The 20691-nt window shown below is 47.4% G+C and overlaps 1 protein-coding gene across 3 annotated transcripts in view; it reads right to left on the minus strand.

Moving 5' to 3' along the window:
• Nucleotides 1-20691, minus strand: part of cfap92 (cilia and flagella associated protein 92 (putative)) — a 185710-nt gene that overhangs the window by 141405 nt on the left and 23614 nt on the right. For all 3 annotated transcript variants that reach the window (XM_072472553.1, XM_072472552.1, XM_072472551.1), the window contains exon 7: nt 7637-7758. In XM_072472553.1, the coding sequence (XP_072328654.1) occupies nt 7637-7758 (122 nt within the window). The remainder of the gene's footprint in view (nt 1-7636; nt 7759-20691) is intronic.

Here is a 20691-nt window from a genome sequence, read left to right on the forward strand (position 1 = left end):
TGGGAGACTGAGGTGCTGGCACTTTGATGTAATTGGGAGCATGGGTAGAGTGGGGGTTGGAGGGAGTGGGGGGTTTTCTTTTCCTCTGATGTGGAGGTTTTTCTTCTTGTTTTTTCTGTTGGGTTGACAAAGAGTAGCTGGGATGAAAAGTTTGCAAGGGAACAGCTGCCCCCATTCCCCCTCCTGCTGCCTGGGGCTGTGTTTTTTTTTCTGTTTGTTTCTTCTTGGGGAAGGTGACCTGTGGTTCCAGATGAGTCATTGTTTATGTGCGGGAGAGTAAGGTCAGCGGGGGGCCTTCTTCACAGAACAGAACAGAGAGATGTGTAGCCACCTAAAATGGCTGATTCCTGATTAATTTGGCCAAACCCCGATGTAAAATGGCGAACTGAAAAGGCTGATGGGAAAATCAGCCAACAGGGCACAAACGGACAGCTGCAGACAGAACAGTGTATTCGGCTCTGGGGAAGTCGGCCCAGACCGATACCTGCAACCATTAGCAGCACATCAACCCAGCCATCTGCAGATTAATCGGCTATCCCCGGGAACAATTGCAACAAATTAGCAATTGAACGCCGATCCAGACCTCTCGTCGCCAGCAGTGGCCGAGACAAAGAAAGGTGAACGACCACCCCCCGATCAAGGAATCGCCCCATTATTGGAGCATATCGAACCCAGTGATTGGGACCAAGTCCAATCACTTGGGACCAGGGTCAAGGTCCGCTCCGAGAGGCGGGAAGCCCCTGGGAACTATAAAGATAGGGGCCAAGTTCAGATCGACCCTTCTTCTCCTACTCGCAACCTTCGAGACCCTTCGACGAAAGAACAAGTAAGTGTTACTCCAGCGATCGCTACCAGAGAGGTGTTCCAGACTATCGACCCGTACCAGCCTTTTTGAATCCCGCAGGCCAGACCCAATTCGATAAGCCATTTGTTTCCCTGACCTGGTGGGCCATCACCAAAGTTAACTATTGGCCTTTAGTGGTAGGTAATAGTCTAGAGGTAGTATTATTGTATAGGTATCCATTGCTGTATATAATAAATGATCGTTGATTTAACATTTACTAAGCGGTGTGCTGTATTATTAATCATTACTTGAGCTTGAACCACGTGGCGGTATCAGAAAGATACCTGGCGACTCGTGAGCAACAGGTGACGGCAGGGGAGGGGTGGGGGGGTCAGTGGATGAAGCCGTTGGGCAGGAGTTGCCATGCTGGCAGGTCATGCTGATGAACGGAAGTGAGGTGGGGGAGAAGGCAAAGAGGTGGCCGTAGGAGGGAGAGGGGGGTGGGGGGGGGGGGGGATGCGACAAGGCGAGGTTGGAGAAAAACATGGTCAGGGGCAGAGAAAGGGGCCATTTTGGATGGGCCAGGTATAGGGTGAAATTAACAGGGGAAGAGCCAAAAGAGGAGGATGGCGGATGGTAGAGGGGAATGGGAGGCATAGGCCCCGGTAAGGCTGATAACTTGGAACGTGCAAGGGCTCAATGGACCGGTCAAAAGATCCCGGGACTTTGCGCATCGTAGGAGCTTGAAAGCGGAGGTGGTCTTTCTGCAGGAGACGCAGCTCTGCATGAAGGACCAGGTTAGGCTAAGGAAGGGGTGGGTGGATCACGTTTTCCAATCGGGGTTTGATTCCAAGTTGCGGGGGATGTCCAGCTCCTGCACCACAGCTTCCAATGCTGCATGAGAGAGCCTTGGAGAATCCACTCTGGCATGTTGCATCATTTCTGTAGGTTTTTCAACTCCTTCATCAATTCCAGCCCCTGCTACAGCCAGAATGCACCTCATCTTTAAGAGGCACAGTCTGGATTTAGGGCTACTAATCTTTTTCGATCTTGGAACCCCAACTAAAGCATGCAGCCACTCAATTAATTGTGCAACTAGTGCTGTGCTGCATGCCACAATCATTACAAGAGAAGAGAAGCTACTCATAGAAGGAAGAGGAAGAAAGCTCTCGACAGAAGACTTTTCCCATTTAGGGTCTTGTCAGTTTTTGGGAGTGTTTCAATCTCCAAATCCATGAGTTTGGGCAGAACGGTGGCGCTGTGTTTGACACTGTTGCTTCGCAGCTTCAGGGTCCCAGGTTCGATTCCCACTTGGGTCGCTGTCTGTGTGGAGTCTGCACGTTCTCCCTCTCTCTGCGTGGGTTTCCTCCGGGTGCTCCGGTTTCCTCCCACAAGTCCCGAAAGACATGCTGTTGGGTAACTTGGACATTCTGAATTCTCTGTGTATCCGAACAGGTGCCGGAATGTGGTGACTAGGGGATTTTCACAGTAACACAATATCAGTATTGCAGTGATAATGTAAGTGTTAATCATTATTATTATTGAGATGCAGGCAGCATGAAATTCGCATTGTGCCTGCATCACTTTGAATGGGTGCAGGTCAATTGTGCATCCCAAGCCCTGTTCCTACTAGAAACTATTCTTTATTTCAGTGCAAGACCATAGTGCCTGGTTAAACTGCTCTGTAACCTATTTCAGTGCTCTGGTGCTTCCAAGGGAGACTCTGCTCCAATGGCAGTAATACAGGAGGAGGGCAGTGGCTGTGCTCATTCCCATGTGATGCTCCGGGTCAATGATGTCTGGGCTTTTTATTAGCAGTCTGGAACTAATGGCTGAAGAATCAATTTGACCTAGGAAACAAGGAGAGGGATATGGGGTAGGCGTAATTACGAGAAAAAGCTATAGCAGATCAGCAGGTCATTGTACTACCATCTTATTATGCTCAGTGTGCACCTGAACGAGTTGGGCCGAAAGAGAATACAAAGGAAAAATACCTTCAGTCTCCCTATGTTTGATGTTTAATCCTGTGAATCTTCCAATGATGTTGATAGCGGCCTCTTCATTATTAGTGAATGTTTGCTGTTTGGAAAACAGTCCCCCTGTCCCCCTTGTCTCCATGTCTATTGAACGAACATATCAATTAGGAGCAGTAGGCCATTCGGCCCCTCAAGCCTGCTCCGCCATGTTATATTACCACGACTGGTAATATGTTGCATTTTTTGTCTTTTCATCCAGGATTGCCCGATGTAGTGTTGACAAAGACGATATAAAAATCAAAAGATTCAATCAAACTAATTTATTATTACGCTACTAATTAAATGAAGTTCGCACACTCTACTGAGTTATAGACAATAAACAAATGATATTGAATCTGTACTACAGTATTCAATATTCTATCTAACTATTAAACTACTCTATGACTTGACCTCGTGCTATATACCTCTATTCAACTTTCACTCTGTTCTCTCCATGTTCTCTTCAGCTCTCCTTCCAGCTTCGCCCTATGCTTCTCCCAGAATTCCTAGACAGGCTGTCTTATATACAGTGAAGTAGTAACGCCCTCTGGTGTTTGATTTGCACATAGATGCAATTATTAACCCTTCACTATACTGACAATATAGAATCATAGAATTTACAGTGCAGAAGGAGGCCATTCAGCCCATCGAGTCTGCACCGGCCCTTGGAAAGAGCACCCTATCCAAGCCCACACCTCCACCCTGTCCCTGTAACCCAGTAGCCCCACCTACCCTTTTTGGACACTAAGAGCAATTAACATGGCCAATCCACCTAACCTGCACTTTGGATTGTGGGAGGAAACCGGAGCATCCAAAGGAAACCCACGCAGACACGGGGAGAACATGCAGACTCCGCACAGAGTGACCCAAGCCGGGAATCAAACCTGGGACCCTGGAGCTGTGAAGCAACTGTGCTAACCACTGTGCTACCGTGCTGCCCAAATATACATATCAAATATTACACGCCATTCAATAAGATCATGGCATATCTGATTGTAGCCTGAACCCCACATTAATACCTACCCCCCGATAACCTTTCACCCACCTGCTTATCAACAATATATCTATCTAGCTCTGCCTTAAAAATATTTAAATACTCTGCTATCAATACCTTGTCAAGACCCCTCAGAATCTCATATATTTCAATCAAGGTGCTTTTTACTCTTGTAAACTTTAGCAAATACAACCTAGCTTGTCCAGCCTTTCCTCATAAGTCAACCTGCCTGTTCCAGGTATTCGCCTGGTAATACTCTGAACTGCTTCCAACGCATTTACATCTTTCCTTAAATAAGGAGGTCAATACTGTATAATGTACTCCAGATGTGGTCTCACCAATTCCCTGCATAACCTCGCCACTTTTTAATCAGTTCCCCTCACAATAAATGACAGTGTTCTATTAGCTTTGCTAATGATTTGTTGTCGTGGCATGCTAATCTTTTAAGAGATTCATGCACCAAGACTCCCAGACCCTTTGCATCTCAAAGCTCTGGGACGCAATTCTCCGATCGCGGGACAGACTGTCCGCACCGTCGTGAATGCCGTCGGGTTTCACGATAGCGCGAAACGGGCGCGGGCACCAGCGATTCCGGCCCCCATAGGGGTCTAGCACGGCGCTGGAACAGTTCACGCCGCTCCAGCCTCACGTCCTGGCACTGGGGCGGCGCCAACCCGCGCATGCGCGGTGGCTTTACGGAACTCGCCGGCCCCAACGCAACATAGCGCGGAGGTTCTGGAACCGGACGCGCAACAAAGTAGGCCCGGGGGGGGAGGGGCTGGCCCGCTGATCGGTGCGCCCCGATCGCGGGCCAGACCCCACCGAAGGCCCCCCCCCCCCGGGGACGGAGCCCCCCCCCTCCCGCAGGCCGCCCCCCGACCCTTCGCGCAGAGTTCCTGCTGGCAGCAACCAGGTGTGAACGGCGCCAGTGGGACGCTGCTTTTTCCGCGCAGCCGCTCGGCCCACCTGGGCCGGAGAATCGCCGGCCTGGCCTCGTACAGCGGCCCGCGACGCGCCAAACGCGCCAGCGCAAATGACAGCGATTCTCCGCACCTCGGAGAATCGCGCGGCGGCATCGGGGCGCGGTTGCGGCGATTCTCTGGCCCGGCGCGGGGCTAGGAGAATCCCAGGCCTGCAATCTCGCACTTTTTAGATAATATGTTTCAAATTCCTAGGGGTGCACATCTCCAAAAATCTGTCCTGGTCCACCCATGTCGACGCTACCACCAAGAAAGCACAACAGCGCCTATACTTCCTCAGGAAACTAAGGAAATTCGGCATGTCCACATTAACCCTTAGCAACGTTTACAGATGCACCATAGAAAGCATCCTATCGGGCTGCATTACAGCCTGGTATGGCAACTGCTCGGCCCAGGACCACAAGAAACTTCAGAGAGTCGTGAGCACCGCCCAGTCCATCACACAAACCTGCTCCCATCCATTGACTCCATCTACACCTCCCGCTGCCTGGTGAAAGCGGGCAGCATAATCAAAGATCCCTCCCACCCGGCTTACTCACTCTTCCAACTTCTTCCATCGGGCAGGAGGTACAGAAGTCTGAGAACACGCACGAACAGACTCAAAAACAGCTTCTTCCCCACTGTCACCAGACTCCTAAATGACCCTCTTATGGACTGATTTTATTAACACTACACCCTGTATGCTTCATCCGATGCCAGTGCTTATGTAGTTACATTGTATATGTTGTGTTGCCCTATTATGTATTTTCTTTTATTCCCTTTTCTTCTCATGTACTTAATGATCTGTTGAGCTGCTCGCAGAAAAATACTTTTCACTGTACCTCGGTACACATGACAATAAACAAATCCAATTCAATCCAATCCAATCCAATATGCTTCTTCTTTATTCTTCCTGCCAAAATGGATAATTTCACATTTTCCCACATTATACTCCGTTTGTCAGATCTTTTCACAGTCACTTTATCTATGACTGTTTGGGCCTTTGGTCCTCTTCACAACTTACTTTCCTGCCCACCTTTGTATCATCAGCAAATTTAGCAACCATACCTTCAGCTCCTTCCTCCAAGTCACTTATGTATAGATGTGCCCCGGTTCAGCTTTTTCAACATATATGAGCCTGATCATTGTGTGAATGATAACAGGAAGAAGCAGTGGGTGTGGCCAAGAAGTAGTGAAGGCATTAGCAGCATTTGGAGGTTTGAATCCTTATAAAACAGCTGAAGTCAGGTCTCCCCTGCTGATGAGTGGAGGGTCATGGCAAGTGGGGAAGGGAAGGTTTGATGGTGCTGAGGCAAAGGAAGGATTCTCCGGATTGGGCATAAAGCCTGATAGGGAGTCCTAGCTTCGAATTTCTAATATGATTATTACATTTCATCCAACATTGTAACCAGGTCCTGGCGAAAGTGCTAATTGCACCTGTGTGATTAGAGGAAGGATGTGATTGCACTGGAGGGGGTGCAGAGGAGATTCACCAGGATGTTGTTTGGGATTGAACATTTAGGTTATGAAGAGAGGTTCGATAGGCTTGGGTTACTTTCATTTAGGCAGAGAAGACTGAGGGGTGACCTGATCGAGCTGCACAAGATCATGAAAGGTATGGGATAGGGTGCTTAAGGAGCAGCTGTTCCTCTTAGTTGAAGGGTCATGAGGGGATGCAAGTTCAAAGAGAGGTTTTGGAGGGATGTGTGGAAAAGCTTTTTTACCTAGAGGGTGGTGGCAGTCTGGAATGCACTGCCTGGGAGGGTGGTAGAGGCGAGTTGTCTCACATCCTTTAAAAAGTACCTGGATGGGTACTCGCCATGTCATAACATTCAAGGTTATGGGGTTAGGTAGATTGGTCAGGTGTTTTTCATGTGTCGGTGCAGACTCAATTGGCCGAATGACCTCTTCTGCACTGTGACTTTCTGTGATTCTGTGATACATGCTCGCCTGCCAATCATCTGCTGGGAAGAGAATCACCTTTCTATTGTGAGTTGCTTCATCAGCGTCTCTAAGGCTGCATCTGAAAACTTTGCAGTATCCGTGTGGTATTATAGGTATTACGGTACCTGATAGGCTGGAGCACCATTGGTGGGAACTGTATGCTTTCTACTGGTTAGGATGTACGGTAGCTCCGCCCTGCTAGGCGGGGTATTAGAGCCCGTGCCGCACCAGCAGCCTTCATTCTGTACCTGAGCTGCTGGGGGAAACATCTAGCTTATTAAAGCCTTCAGTTGGACTACAACCTCGCTTTAGTGGTCATGATCGTGCATCAATCCGTGAATGCATGTTGGCCAGAGGCCTCTTCTTTCAGTTCCATGGTATTTCTTTCCTACTTTAGCCACAAAGCAAAACCCTCTTTTAAGCTGCTACAAAAACTTAGGAATATGCAGCAGCATGAGTTTCCCACCTCTTAATTGGCAAGCTGATAAGGGAAGTGCGGTTTACACTAGTAGCTCGTCTGGACCATGAAAATGTGGAGTCCCAGAAACCTTGATTGACCTAGAATTTCTTCAGCCAGAGGGTGGTGAATCTGTGGAACTCTTTGCTGCAGAAGGCTGTGGGGGCCAAACCACTGAGTGTCTTTAAGAAGAGATAGATAGGTTATTGATCAATAAGGGCATCGGGTTATGGGGAGAAGGCAGGAGAATGGGGATGAGAAAAATATCAGCCATGATTGAATGGTGGTGCAGATTGATGGGCCGAGTGGCCTAAATCTGCTCCTATGTCTTATGGTCTTATGGTCCCCCTTACTGACTGCGCTGAAAAATGATCTCTCTCACCTCATTCATCTCTTGTCCATTCCATGCTGGGAAATGGGAAAACTATCCCCAGTCTTTCATTTATTAACTTCAATAACAAGAAATTATATTTGCTTACTTACCTTCTGCGACTTTTATCCGAGACTCTGGCTTTACGTGTATTCGTGATGTCATACTCATTTTCTTCCTAAAACTGCGTGTCTTTAATTTATTTTGGTTAAGGTCTCCGCACAGTTTCTCCTCACTGAATAAGCAATCACATGACAATTGGTTAAAGTTACTTAAGTCCTGCACGTTATAATAATGTAAATTTGTTTCCATGTGTGTTACTTTGGTTGAATAGGCTGTGCTACAATTTTCATGAGGCTACAATTAATGATTGCATGTCATTATGCGAAAAAGAAACAAATTGGTGACAAACATTTATGTTAAAAATCAAAAATAAGTGCCTTGATCCAGAATATCAGAAATCGGGGCTGGAATTAATTGGAATATTTATTGATTTTAAGAGAACCGTCTTTAACCAATACAGCTCTTACTGCTTCAGCCAACTACAGAAATATTCAGCCTCAGCATTATGACAAATATCGGAGATTATAGAACCCTACAGTGCAGGAGGAGGGCACTAGGACCGAACCGACCCCCAGAATGAGCACCCTACCTAGGCCACACCCCGCCCTATTCCCATAATCCCACCAAACCTGCACAATTTTGGACTGTGCAGGAAACCGGAGCACCCGGAGGAAACCCACGCAGACACAGGGAGAACGTGCAAGCTCCTCACAACAGTCACCCAAGGCTGGTCTCAAACCTGGGTCCCTGGCACTGTGAGGCAGCAGTGCTAACCACTGAGCCACCGTGATGCCCTTGAAAGATGTCAGAGGCAAGGCCTCTGATGTATAATAGGAGAAATCTCACAGCTGAACCATCCTCGTACCATCTCCCTTCATACCCACGCTTGTTTTCCATGTTACACCAGCCATTGCTCAGCATAAAAATGCTATCGCTCTCACCAGTTTTGTGTGAGCGTCCTGCAGGGCATTAGATTTCTGCTTGGAATGCTGGTGCCATCCAAGTGATAACAGGGCAGCACAAATAAATTCACAGGGAATAGACTACTGAATTAATGTGAAGACCATCGACACACAAATCACAGCTCATGAAATTAATCCATAAATTAAACTAAAACTTATCACTAGTTACCTCAAGAGTGTTCACGTAAAAATCCTGGCTCAGTTCCTGCAAATATCCTGAACAATTAGTTCCTTCAAGTATTTGCACTAACAATAGTTTTTTATTATTTTGGGGGGTGAGTTTAAAATCGGTAATCGATATCCGAATTTCTATCATAATCTGCAGACTTTTCAACAGATGCCATATTGGTTCATGTGGCTTTTAATGTGCCTGTTTGAAACAGGTGTTCGCTAGCCCCTTAAATATGCGAGTGAAAGGGACTGCTCGAGATTGCTCAAATGGTGGCCAAGGTAATAGAAAGGCTAGTCTACCTCACACGATCATTGGACATCCCAAAGTGTTTCACAACAGAATTAAATACTTTTGAAGTGCACTGTAAGACTGAGAGGTTTTTTTAAACACTGTCGACACGGACAAATCAGGAGCATTCTTAGCAGGCCCACAAAAGGCTGTGGCTCACTTAGATGAGATGTTAATCCAAGAACCCATTTGCCTCCTTGAGTGGATGCCAAAGATTGCAGTAGCTACTGTTGCTGGCAATGGAGAGCTGCAGGTCTCTGATTGGCCAGCAGCTTCAGGGACGGGATTCAAAGAGTGGGAAGTTTTTTTCGTGGCAAACATTTAATCCCCCAATTAATACCACATTGACCATATTAGCTGGTCATTTATCTCATTGTTGAAAATGGTACCTTACCTTTCTCAAATAGGCTTTTTTATATGCTTGTTCTCAGGATGTGACTGGCACAACAAAGTCACATCTATTGTCCACCTTTAGATGCCCTAGGAAAATTAGAAGTCAACCATATTGTGTGGACACAGGTCGGCCAATCAGATAGGAGTGGCCAGTTTCGACAAAAGTATGTCATTCCGTGGATCCAAGCCATATAACACCAGATTTTTGGAATTCATTTTCCCGAATAGCGACAACACTTCAGAAGTATTTAATTGGCTGTGAAGTGCTTTAGGGTGTCCTGAGGTCATGATAGGTGTTATATAAATGTGCAGAAAGTAGGCAGCATTTAATGGAGCCCACTAGAGCAGTCACAATGCTGGAACGGGGGTGGTTAGACAGGAAATCAATGCCTCACTTGCTTCCTTAAGGCTGCCCAGCAAACCCTGCTGAGTTGTCCACATTCTCATGGGCCGTCCCTCATTGTCAGGGGTCGAGCATCAGGAACGAAGTGTTGCTGAAAGGCAACCCCTGGGCTTGCCTCTGACACCCCATTCTCCCTTTCAAGCGACTCCCTTACCACAACCCGCATCCCACCCCATCACTGTGTCCAGGGATTCAAAATCGATTGGCTTGGCCCTGAAGCATTTTTGGCAGTAGCTACTGTTGCTGGCAATGGAGAGCTGCAGGTCTCTGATTGGCCAGCAGCTTCAGGGGTGGGATTTCTACCTCATTGGGCCTTTGATTACATGGAAGGCCCGACACTAACCAGTTAAGTGCCTGATGGAACTAAAATAGCGTTGGGCTACTCCATGGAAGCAACGTGAGACTCCTAACGGTTCATGAACCGCTAGACGGGATTCCCATCATGAAGTAAATTCCGGTCAGTGCGTCAGACCGTTGCTGCTCACAGGGACCGGGAAATAACTTCTCTGGTTGATAGCAAAATTGCTGCACGTGGCAACTGAAATATTATGTTCCTTTCCCATCCCTCCAACATCCCACTCCCCGACCAACAAAGTGAAAGAAACACTTATTTCTGTGTATGAAACATTCAAGTGAATAGGAGACACACACAAGAGAAAAGAAAGGAAAAGAAAGACCAACAAAAAGAAGAAACTGAGGTTGTAGTTTTACAGCCCCGTCGCAATGGGGCCTGAAAGTGCAGCGAGCAATTCAAAACTCCATGGATTTTGTTGGGACCGAAGAATCCCACTGGCAGGAGGGGCTGTAAATTACCGCCGAGTGTGTAAGAAGAATCACATTCAGAGATAATAAAATAAGTGTATGAGATGCACAGGGGAGAAACAAAACCAAATAATTCAAACACTAGAAAGAGAGAAAAATGCCCAAACGGTGCAGGGAGGACATTTTTTATCGTGAACAACACCGCCCATGAGATTATTAAAGGTTCAACCACTTTTTTTCATTTCAGAGACTTAAAGCATCAATGTTTTGACTTTTAAATGATTAGTTTTATCACTGACAGATAATCAATCAATCCAAATTTCAAGGAACAAGCCAGGAATTGGCAACAACTGTTCTGTATTATCTATGTAAAATACAGCCAACACCTGACCTCCCCACGTCCCTCCTGAAAGCCAGCTGTAACCTATGATGCTGCATTCTACTACAAAATCAATTTGTCAAAATGACAAACTGCAAACACAATATTATCCACAGTTGGATCGTCTATGGTGATGATGTCACCCAGTATAGTGTAACACCAATGCAAATTTAATTAAAAGGTCAACATTTTCAGGTTATTTTCTTAACTAATCACATTCCACAAAGTTCTATTTATAAACCTGAAGAGAGAACCTTGTAGGTATTATTTTATAGAATACAATTACAGAATAGAATCCAAACAGTGCAGAAGAAGGCCATTCGGCCCATCGGGTCTGCACCGACCCTCCGAAAGAACACCCTACCAAGGCCGAATCCCTTGCCCTATCCCCGTAACTCCAACTAACCTTTGGGCACTAAGGGGCAAATTAACAGGGGCAATCCACCTAACCTGCAATTTTTGGACTGTGAGAGGAAACCGGAACAGCTGGAGGAAATCCATGCAGATTTGGGGAGAATGTGCAGACTCCATGCACACAGTCATCCGAGGTCGGAATCGAACCCGGGCCACCATGCTGCCCTCCTTGAAGTTCAGTTCTGGATTTGAACATAAGAAACAGGAGCAGGAGGAGGCCATTCAGCCCTTTCAGCCCCCTCCACTGTTTAATGAAATCATGGTTAATATTCTACACCATTTGCCTGCACTATCCCCTTGATGTTTACAATATGCAGAAATCTATCAGTCTCAGACTTGAACTTACTCAAAGACCGAGCCTTCATAGTGCCATGGCGCAGAGAATTCTAAAGATTCACCACGCTCTAAGTGCAGAAATTCCTCCTCGTCAGTCCTAAATGGCCTACCCCTTATTCTGAGACTGTGTCCCCGGTTCTGGACTTCCCCCACCCACCCACCCTCAGCCAAGATAAACACCCTTCCTATGTCAAATGCCTGAGTCCTGTAATAATTGTATATATTTGAATAGGATCACCATTCATTCGTCCAAACAGCAGAGAATAAAGGCTGAGTATATTTCATTTTTCTCCATTCCAGACAATCACTCCATCCCAGGAATTAATTTAGTGAACCTTGTTTGCAGTCTCTCTATGTCAAGTATATCTTTCCTTAGATAAGAAGACCAAAACTGCATACAATAGTCCACAGGAGTACGAGGGGCTGGTTTAGCACACTGAGCTAAATCGCTGGCTTTTAAAGTAGACCAAGGCAGGCCAGCAGCATGGTCCAATTCCCGTACCAGCCTCCCCGAACAGGCGCCGGAATGTGGCGACTAGGGGCTTTTCACAGTAACTTCATTGAAGCCTACTTGTGACAATAAGCGATTTTCATTTTCATTTCACATGCAGTCTCACAAAGGCTCTATAGAAATGCAGAAAAACATATTTACTCCTATGCTAAAATCCTCTTGTAAAAAAGACCAATATACCATTTTGTCTTCTTAATTGTTTCCTGCAACTGCGTGTTAGCTTTCAGTGACTCATACACAAGGACATGCAAGTCCCTTTGAAGTGCAACACTTCCCAGCCTCTCACTAATTAACAATACTCTGTATTTTGTTTTTCCTTCCAAAGTGGATAGCCTCCCATTTTGCCAGATTGTATTTCATCTGCCAATTTTTCGCCCACTCGCCAAATCTCTTCAAATCTCCTTGAAGCATCTTTCCATCTTCCTCAGAACTCACACTTCCACATGGTTTTGTGTCATCTGCAAACTTGGAAATATTACATTTAATCCCCACATCCAAATCATTGAATAGTTGTGGCCCAAGCACTGATCCCCACAGTATATCAGCAGTCACATCCTGCCAACCCACTCATTCCTAAATGCTGTTTTCTGTTCATTAACCATTTCTCAATCCATGCCTGTATAGTCCCCCCAATCCCATGTGCTCTAATTCTGTTTAATAACTTCTTGTGCGGGATCTTATCAAAAGCTTTCTGTAAATCTAAATATACCACATCCACTGGTTCCCCCTTATCTGTTCTGCTAGTTGCATCCTCAAAAAAACCCAATAGGTTTGTTAAACATGATTTCCCTTTAATTTTTTTTTTTTAATAAATATTTTATTGAAATTTTTGGTCAACCAACACAGTACATTGTGCATCCTTTACACAATATTATAACAACACAAATAACAATGACCTATTTTATAAACAAGCAAAAAAAAATGAATAAATAATAAATAACAAAAATTAAAACTAACCCTAATTGGCAACTGCCTTATCACAAGTAACACTCTCCAAAAATATAATTTAACAGTCCAATATATAATTATCTGTAGCAACGACCTATACATATTATACAGTATATATTAACAACCCTGAGAGTCCTTCTGGTTCGCTGGGCTTCTCGAGCACCTCGCACACCTATCCTCCACCCCAAAAAATTTACTGAGCCGTGCTCCAGTCATATGCGCCCTGTGTAATACCTTAAACTGAATCAGGCTTAGCCTGGCACATGAGGACGACGAGTTTACCCTGCTTAGGGCATCTGCCCACAGCCCCTCCTCGATCTCCTCCCCCAGCTCTTCTTCCCATTTCCCTTTTAGTTCATCTACCATAGTCTCCCCTTCGTCCCTCATTTCCCTATATATATCTGACACCTTACCATCCCCCACCCATGTCTTTGAGATCACTCTGTCCTGCACCTCTTGTGTCGGGAGCTGCGGGAATTCCCTCACCTGTTGCCTCGCAAAAGCCCTCAGTTGCATATACCTGAATGCATTCCCTTGGGGCAACCCATATTTCTCGGTCAGCGCTCCCAGACTCGCGAACTTCCCATCCACAAACAGATCTTTCAGTTACGTTATTCCTGCTCTTTGCCACATTCCATATCCCCCATCCATCCCCCCCGGGGCAAACCTATGGTTGTTTCTTATCGGGGACCCCCCCAAGGCTCCAGTCTTTCCCCTATGCCGTCTCCACTGTCCCCAAATCTTCAGTGTAGCCACCACCACCGGGCTTGTGGTGTAGTTCCTCGGTGAGAACGGCAATGGGGCTGTCACCATAGCCTGTAGGCTAGTCCCCCTACAGGACGCCCTCTCTAATCTCTTCCACGCCGCTCCCTCCTCCTCTCCCATCCACTTACTCACCATTGAAATATTAGCGGCCCAATAATACTCACTTAGGCTCGGTAGTGCCAGCCCCCCCTATCCCTGCTACGCTGTAAGAATCCCTTCCTCACTCTCGGGGTCTTTCCGGCCCACACAAAACCCATGATGCTCTTTTCAATCCTTTTAAAAAAAGCCTTCGTGATCACCACCGGGAGGCACTGAAACACAAAGCGGAATCTCGGGAGGACCACCATCTTAACCGCCTGCACCCTCCCTGCCAGTGACAGGGATACCATATCCCATCTCTTGAAATCCTCCTCCATTTGTTCCACCAACCGCGTTAAATTTAACCTATGCAATGTGCCCCAATTCTTGGCTATCTGGATCCCCAGGTAACGAAAGTCTCTTGTTACCTTCCTCAATGGTAGGTCCTCTATTTCTCTACTCTGCTCCCCTGGATGCACCACAAACAACTCACTTTTCCCCATGTTCAATTTATACCCTGAAAAATCCCCAAACTCCCCAAGTATCCGCATTATTTCTGGCATCCCCTCCGCCGGGTCTGCCACGTATAGTAGCAAATCGTCCGCATACAAAGATACCCGGTGTTCTTCTCCTCCTCTAAGTACTCCCCTCCACTTCTTGGAACCCCTCAACGCTATCGCCAGGGGCTCAATCGCCAGTGCAAACAATAATGGGGAGAGGGCCTTGTCCCTCTATGGAGCCGAAAATATGCAGATCCCCGTCCATTCGTGACCACGCTCGCCATCGGGGCCCTATACAACAGCTGCAGCCATCTAACATACCCCTCTCCAAAACCAAATCTCCTCAACACCTCCCACAAATAATCCCACTCCACGCTATCAAATGCTTTCTCGGCATCCATCGCCACTACTATCTCCGTTTCCCCCTCTGGTGGGGCCATCATCATTACCCCTAACAGCCTCCGTATATTCGTGTTCAGCTGTCTCCCCTTCACAAACCCAGTTTGGTCCTCGTGGACCACCCCCGGGACACATTCCTCTATTCTCATTGCCATTACCTTGGCCAGGATCTTGGCATCTACATTGAGGAGGGAAATAGGTCTATAGGACCCGCATTGTAGCGGGTCCTTTTCCTTCTTTAAGAGAAGCGATATCGTTGCTTCAGACATAGTCGGGGGCAGTTGTCCCCTTTCCTTTGCCTCATTAAAGGTCCTCGTCAATACCGGGGCGAGCAAGTCCACATATTTTCTATAGAATTCGACTGGGAATCCATCCGGTCCCGGGGCCTTTCCCGCCTGCATGCTCCTAATTCCTTTCACCACTTCTTCTACCTCGATCTGTGCTCCCAGTCCCACCCTTTCCTGCTCTTCCACCTTGGGAAATTCCAGCCGATCCAAGAAGCCCATCATTCTCTCCCTCCCATCCGGGGGTTGAGCTTCATATAATTTTTTATAAAATGTCTTGAACACTCCATTCACTCTCTCCGCTCCCCGCTCCATCTCTCCTTCCTCATCCCTCACTCCCCCTATTTCCCTCGCTGCTCCCCTTTTCCTCAATTGGTGTGCCAGCAACCTGCTCGCCTTCTCCCCATATTCGTACTGTACACCCTGTGCCTTCCTCCATTGTGCCTCTGCAGTGCCCGTAGTCAGCAAGTCAAATTCTACATGTAGCCTTTGCCTTTCCCTGTACAGTCCCTCCTCCGGTGCTTCCGCATATTGTCTGTCCACCCTCAAAAGTTCTTGCAGCAACCGCTCCCGTTCTTTACTCTCCTGCTTCCCTTTATGTGCCCTTATTGATATCAGCTCCCCTCTAACCACCGCCTTCAACGCCTCCCAGACCACTCCCACCTGGACCTCCCCATTATCATTGAGTTCCAAGTACTTTTCAATGCACCCCCTCACCCTTAGACACACACCCTCATCTGCCATTAGTCCCATGTCCATTCTCCAGGGTGGGCGCCCTCCTGTTTCCTCCCCTATCTCCAAGTCTACCCAGTGTGGAGCGTGATCCGAAATGACTATAGCCGTATACTCCGTTCCCCTCACCTTCGGGATCAACGCCCTTCCCAGCACAAAAAAGTCTATTCGCGAGTAGACTTTATGGACACAGGAGAGAAACGAGAACTCCTTACTCCTAGGTCTGCTAAATCTCCAAGGGTCTACACCTCCCATCTGCTCCATAAAATCTTTAAGTACCTTGGCTGCTGCCGGCCTCCTTCCAGTCCTGGACTTCGACCTATCCAGCCCTGGTTCCAACACCGTATTAAAATCTCCCCCCATTATCAGCTTTCCCATCTCTAGGTCCGGAATGCGTCCTAGCATCCGCCTCATAAAATTGGCATCATCCCAGTTCGGGGCATATACGTTTACCAAAACCACCGTCTCCCCCTGTAGTTTGCCACTCACCATCACGTATCTGCCCCTGTTATCCGCCACTATAGTCTTTGCCTCGAACATTACCAGCTTCCCCACTAATATAGCCACCCCCCTGTTTTTCGCATCTAGCCCCGAATGGAACACCTGCCCCACCCATCCTTTGCGTAGCCTAACCTGGTCTATCAGTTTCAGGTGCGTTTCCTGTAACATAACCACATCTGCCTTAAGTTTCTTAAGGTGTGCGAGTACCCGTGCCCTCTTTATCGGCCCGTTCAGCCCTCTCACATTCCACGTGATCAGCCGGGTTGGGGGGCTTCCTACCACCCCCCCCCTTGTCGATTAGCCATCCCCTTTTTCCAGCTCCTCACCCGGTTCCCACGCAGCTGTATCTCCCCCAGGCGGTGCCCCCCCGCCCATCCCCTCCCATACCAGCTCCCCCCTCTCCCCAGCAGCAGCAACCCAGTAATTCCCCCCTCTCACCCCCCCCGCTAGATCCCCCGCTAGCGTAATTACTCCCCCCATGTTGCTCCCAGAAGTCAGCAAACTCTGGCCGACCTCGGCTTCCCCCCGTGACCTCGGCTCGCACCGTGCGACGCCCCCTCCTTCCTGCTTCTCTATTCCCGCCATGATTATCATAGCGCGGGAACCAAGCCCGCACTTCTCCCTTGGCCCCGCCTCCAATGGCCAACGCCCCATCTCCTCCACCTCCCCTCCTCCCCCCATCACCACCTGTGGAAGAGAGAAAAGTTACCACATCGCAGGATTAGTACATAAAACTCCTCTTTCCCCCCTTTTTAACCCCCCTCTTCGCCCCCCACATTCGCCCCACCACTTTGTTCAAACGTTCTTTTTAATAACCCACTCATTCCAGTTTTTCTTCCACAATAAAAGTCCACGCTTCATCCGCCTCCTCAAAGTAGTGGTGCCTCCCTCGATATGTGACCCACAGTCTTGCCGGTTGCAGCATTCCAAATTTTATCTTCTTTTTATGAAGCACCGCCTTGGCCCGATTAAAGCTCGCCCTCCTTCTCGCCACCCCCGCACTCCAGTCTTGATAAACGCGGATCACCGCGTTCTCCCATTTACTGCTCCGAGTTTTCTTTGCCCATCTAAGGACCATTTCTCTATCCTTAAAACGGAGGAATCTCACCACTATGGCTCTGGGAATTTCTCCTGCTCTCGGTCCTCGCGCCATCACTCGGTATGCTCCCTCCACCTCCAACGGACCCGCCGGGGCCTCCGCTCCCATTAACGAGTGCAGCATCGTGCTCACATATGCCCCGACGTCCGCTCCCTCCACACCTTCAGGAAGACCAAGAATCCTCAGGTTGTTCCTCCTTGCGTTGTTTTCCAGTGCCTCCAACCTTTCCACACATCGTTTCTGATGTGCCTCCTGTATCTCCGTCTTCACCACCAGGCCCTGTATGTCGTCCTCATTCTCGGCTGCCTTTGCCTTCACGACCCGAAGCTCCCACTCCTGGGTCTTTTGTTCCTCCTTTAGCCCTTCGATCGCCTGTAGTATCGGGGCCAACAGCTCTTTCTTCATTTCCTTTTTGAGCTCTTCCACACAGCATTTCAAGAACTCTTGTTGTTCAGGGCCCCATGTTAAACTGCCACCTTCCGACGTCATCTTGGTTTTTGCTTGCCTTCCTTGCCGCTGTTCTAAAGGATCCACTGCAATCCGGCCACTTTCTCCTCCTTTTTTCATCCGTATCCAGGGGGGATTCCCTTCTGGTTTACCGCACAGTGTTTTTAGCCGTCAAAATTGCCGTTGGGGCTCCTATCAAGAGCCCAAAAGTCCGTTTCACCGGGAGCTGCCGAAACGTGCGACTCAGCTGGTCATCGCCGCACCCGGAAGTCATGATTTCCCTTTAATAAATCCATGTTGACTCTTCCCAATCCTACCATTATTTTCTAAGTGTCCTGTTATCACATCCTTTATTACAGATTCTAGCATTTTCCATACTACTGATGTCAAGTCTGTCGTTCCCTGTTTTCTCTCTCCCTCCTTTCTTAAATAGTGGGGTTACATTTTCTACCTTCCAATCTGCAGGAATCATCCCAGAGTCTGTAGAATTTTGAAAGATGACCACAATACATCTACTATCTCTACAGTCAACTCTCTTTTTCTTTATAAATTTAGTGTATCCAATTATTTCTTTTTCCAATTAAGGGGCAATTTAGCGTGGCCAATACACCTAACCTTCACATCTTTGGGTTGTGGGGATGGGACCCATGCAGACATGGGGAGAATGTGCAAACTCCACATGGACAGTGACCTGGGGCCAGGGTTGAATCCGGGCCCTCAGCGCCATGAAACAGCAGTGCCACCGTGCCATCCCTACAGTCAACTCTTTCAACACTCTGGGATGTAGATGATCAGCTCCAGGGGATTTGTCCATTTTAAATACCATTAATTTCTCTAGTACCATTTTTAAAAGTATTAATATCTTGTAGTTCCTCAATTACACTAGTCCCATGATTCTCGCAGGCCATTCGAGACCCCCGGGTGATCGGGAACAAGGCAGGGTGATGCCCTGGAACTCTTAGCACTGTCAGGATGCCAGACTGTCAGTGCCAATGTGCACAGGTGCCAGGTTGGCAGTGCCAGGGGTCGGGCCCAGGGGGCCTTACCCATAAGAGTGGGAGGTGAGGGGGGATTTGACGATCCCGGAAAAGGTTGCGGAGGTGAAGGGCAGCCCGTCAAATTGGCACGCTGATCTGCGAGGAGCTGTTCTTGCAGCTTGCTGGTGTAGGACAGCTGCCAAAGTGTGGCCTCGGTGGGGAGAAATTCCCAGATACTAAAACAAGTGGCCCTGGGTCATTGTCCATGTGGAGTTTGCACATTCTCCCCGTGTCTGCGTGGGTCTCAGCCCCACAACCCAAAGATGTGCAGGATAGGTAGATTGGCCACGCTAAATTGCCCCTTAATTGGAAAAAAAAGAATTGGGTACTCTAAATTTATTTTTATAAATGCTTTCCAATTTACCATAGCCAATTTGCCCCTCATACGTTCATTGCTACCTTTGTTTAGATATAAGACACTAGTTTAGAGTTTTCAAGCCATTCATGCCAACAGGATCCTCCAGTCCCACCGATGTGAACGGAGATTTCAATGTCTCACTGGCCAAGGGGAAATGCATGGCTTCCGTGTTGGAAACATCCGGCCCTAGTCTCGGATTAACGCCATCACTTTTGAACTTGACGCAAAATTCTAGCTCTTTCCCTTTTTCACTGCACACCACTAGATGTAAAATAGCCTGTTTACTCTTGGATTCCTCAACATGCTGTTCCAAAAAAACATCTTGCATACATTTCAAGAATTTATCCTTCACAACATGAGTACTAATTAGGCTTACCCATATCTTTTATTAAACATTAAAAAATATATACAAGGTCTAAATGTGGATTGAATTTCCCCATGATTACTCTAAATTTATATTTTTTTTAATATAATTTTTTGCTGATTCACTGAGAAACATTTTTCTGCATGCACCTCTTAGCATCATAAACATAACTTTGACATAAAGTTCTTTATTATATTCTTAAGCAACACACTTGGCATATTAAGTCATTGTAATAATTGTAACGAACATACTACCAACTTGGAAACATTTCCCTCAGTTCTCTGAAACCAGTGTTAAATATGCCTAGGTGCCAATCACTGTACAGAAACATATATGTCACAATTTGTGTACAAGTTAGTATTTGTGCTTTGGGATCTCTTTGAATAATTGTTTCTGATTGAAGATTCCATCATATTACTTGGTGCACAGAAAGAAAGACCACTGACAAATTCACAAGTAATACTCTTTGGTCACTCTTTGGTTCTTCAGCCAATCATTTTGACTTTTTAACTCTGTGGCTGAAATTGAATCCAGCCTGTCCCAGTGGTTACCTTTCAGCTGGGTCCACTTAACCGCAGAAGAGGCCCCACATTAATCACTCAGTGGCTGCAAAACCTGGTGGTGCAGGGATTAAGTGGGAACCGTGCCTCCTGATGGTCATCCAACAAACCCCGTGAGGTTTACCAGTGGCCTTATAGGCGGGGTCTCTCATTATCAGGCATTCTGTGTCCAATTGAGGGACCTGGCTTTGCTGGAAGCCACCCTCCTTTCCTTATCTCCAACCCCTCTGCTCCCATCTCTCCCCCGACCCCACCCTGCGATTCTCATCCCATCTTCACTCACCTTTGGCCTGGGATCCCTCGACAATCTGGGGTTTCTGGTGGCTGCATTTCTGGCAGCTGCCATCACTCCCAGTGGCGCTGATTTTTTTTTTAGAATCAGAATTAGTACAGTACAGAAGGAGGCCATTTGG

This window comes from Scyliorhinus torazame, chromosome 13, assembly GCF_047496885.1.
Source record: "Scyliorhinus torazame isolate Kashiwa2021f chromosome 13, sScyTor2.1, whole genome shotgun sequence".
NCBI classification, from domain to species: domain Eukaryota; kingdom Metazoa; phylum Chordata; class Chondrichthyes; order Carcharhiniformes; family Scyliorhinidae; genus Scyliorhinus; species Scyliorhinus torazame.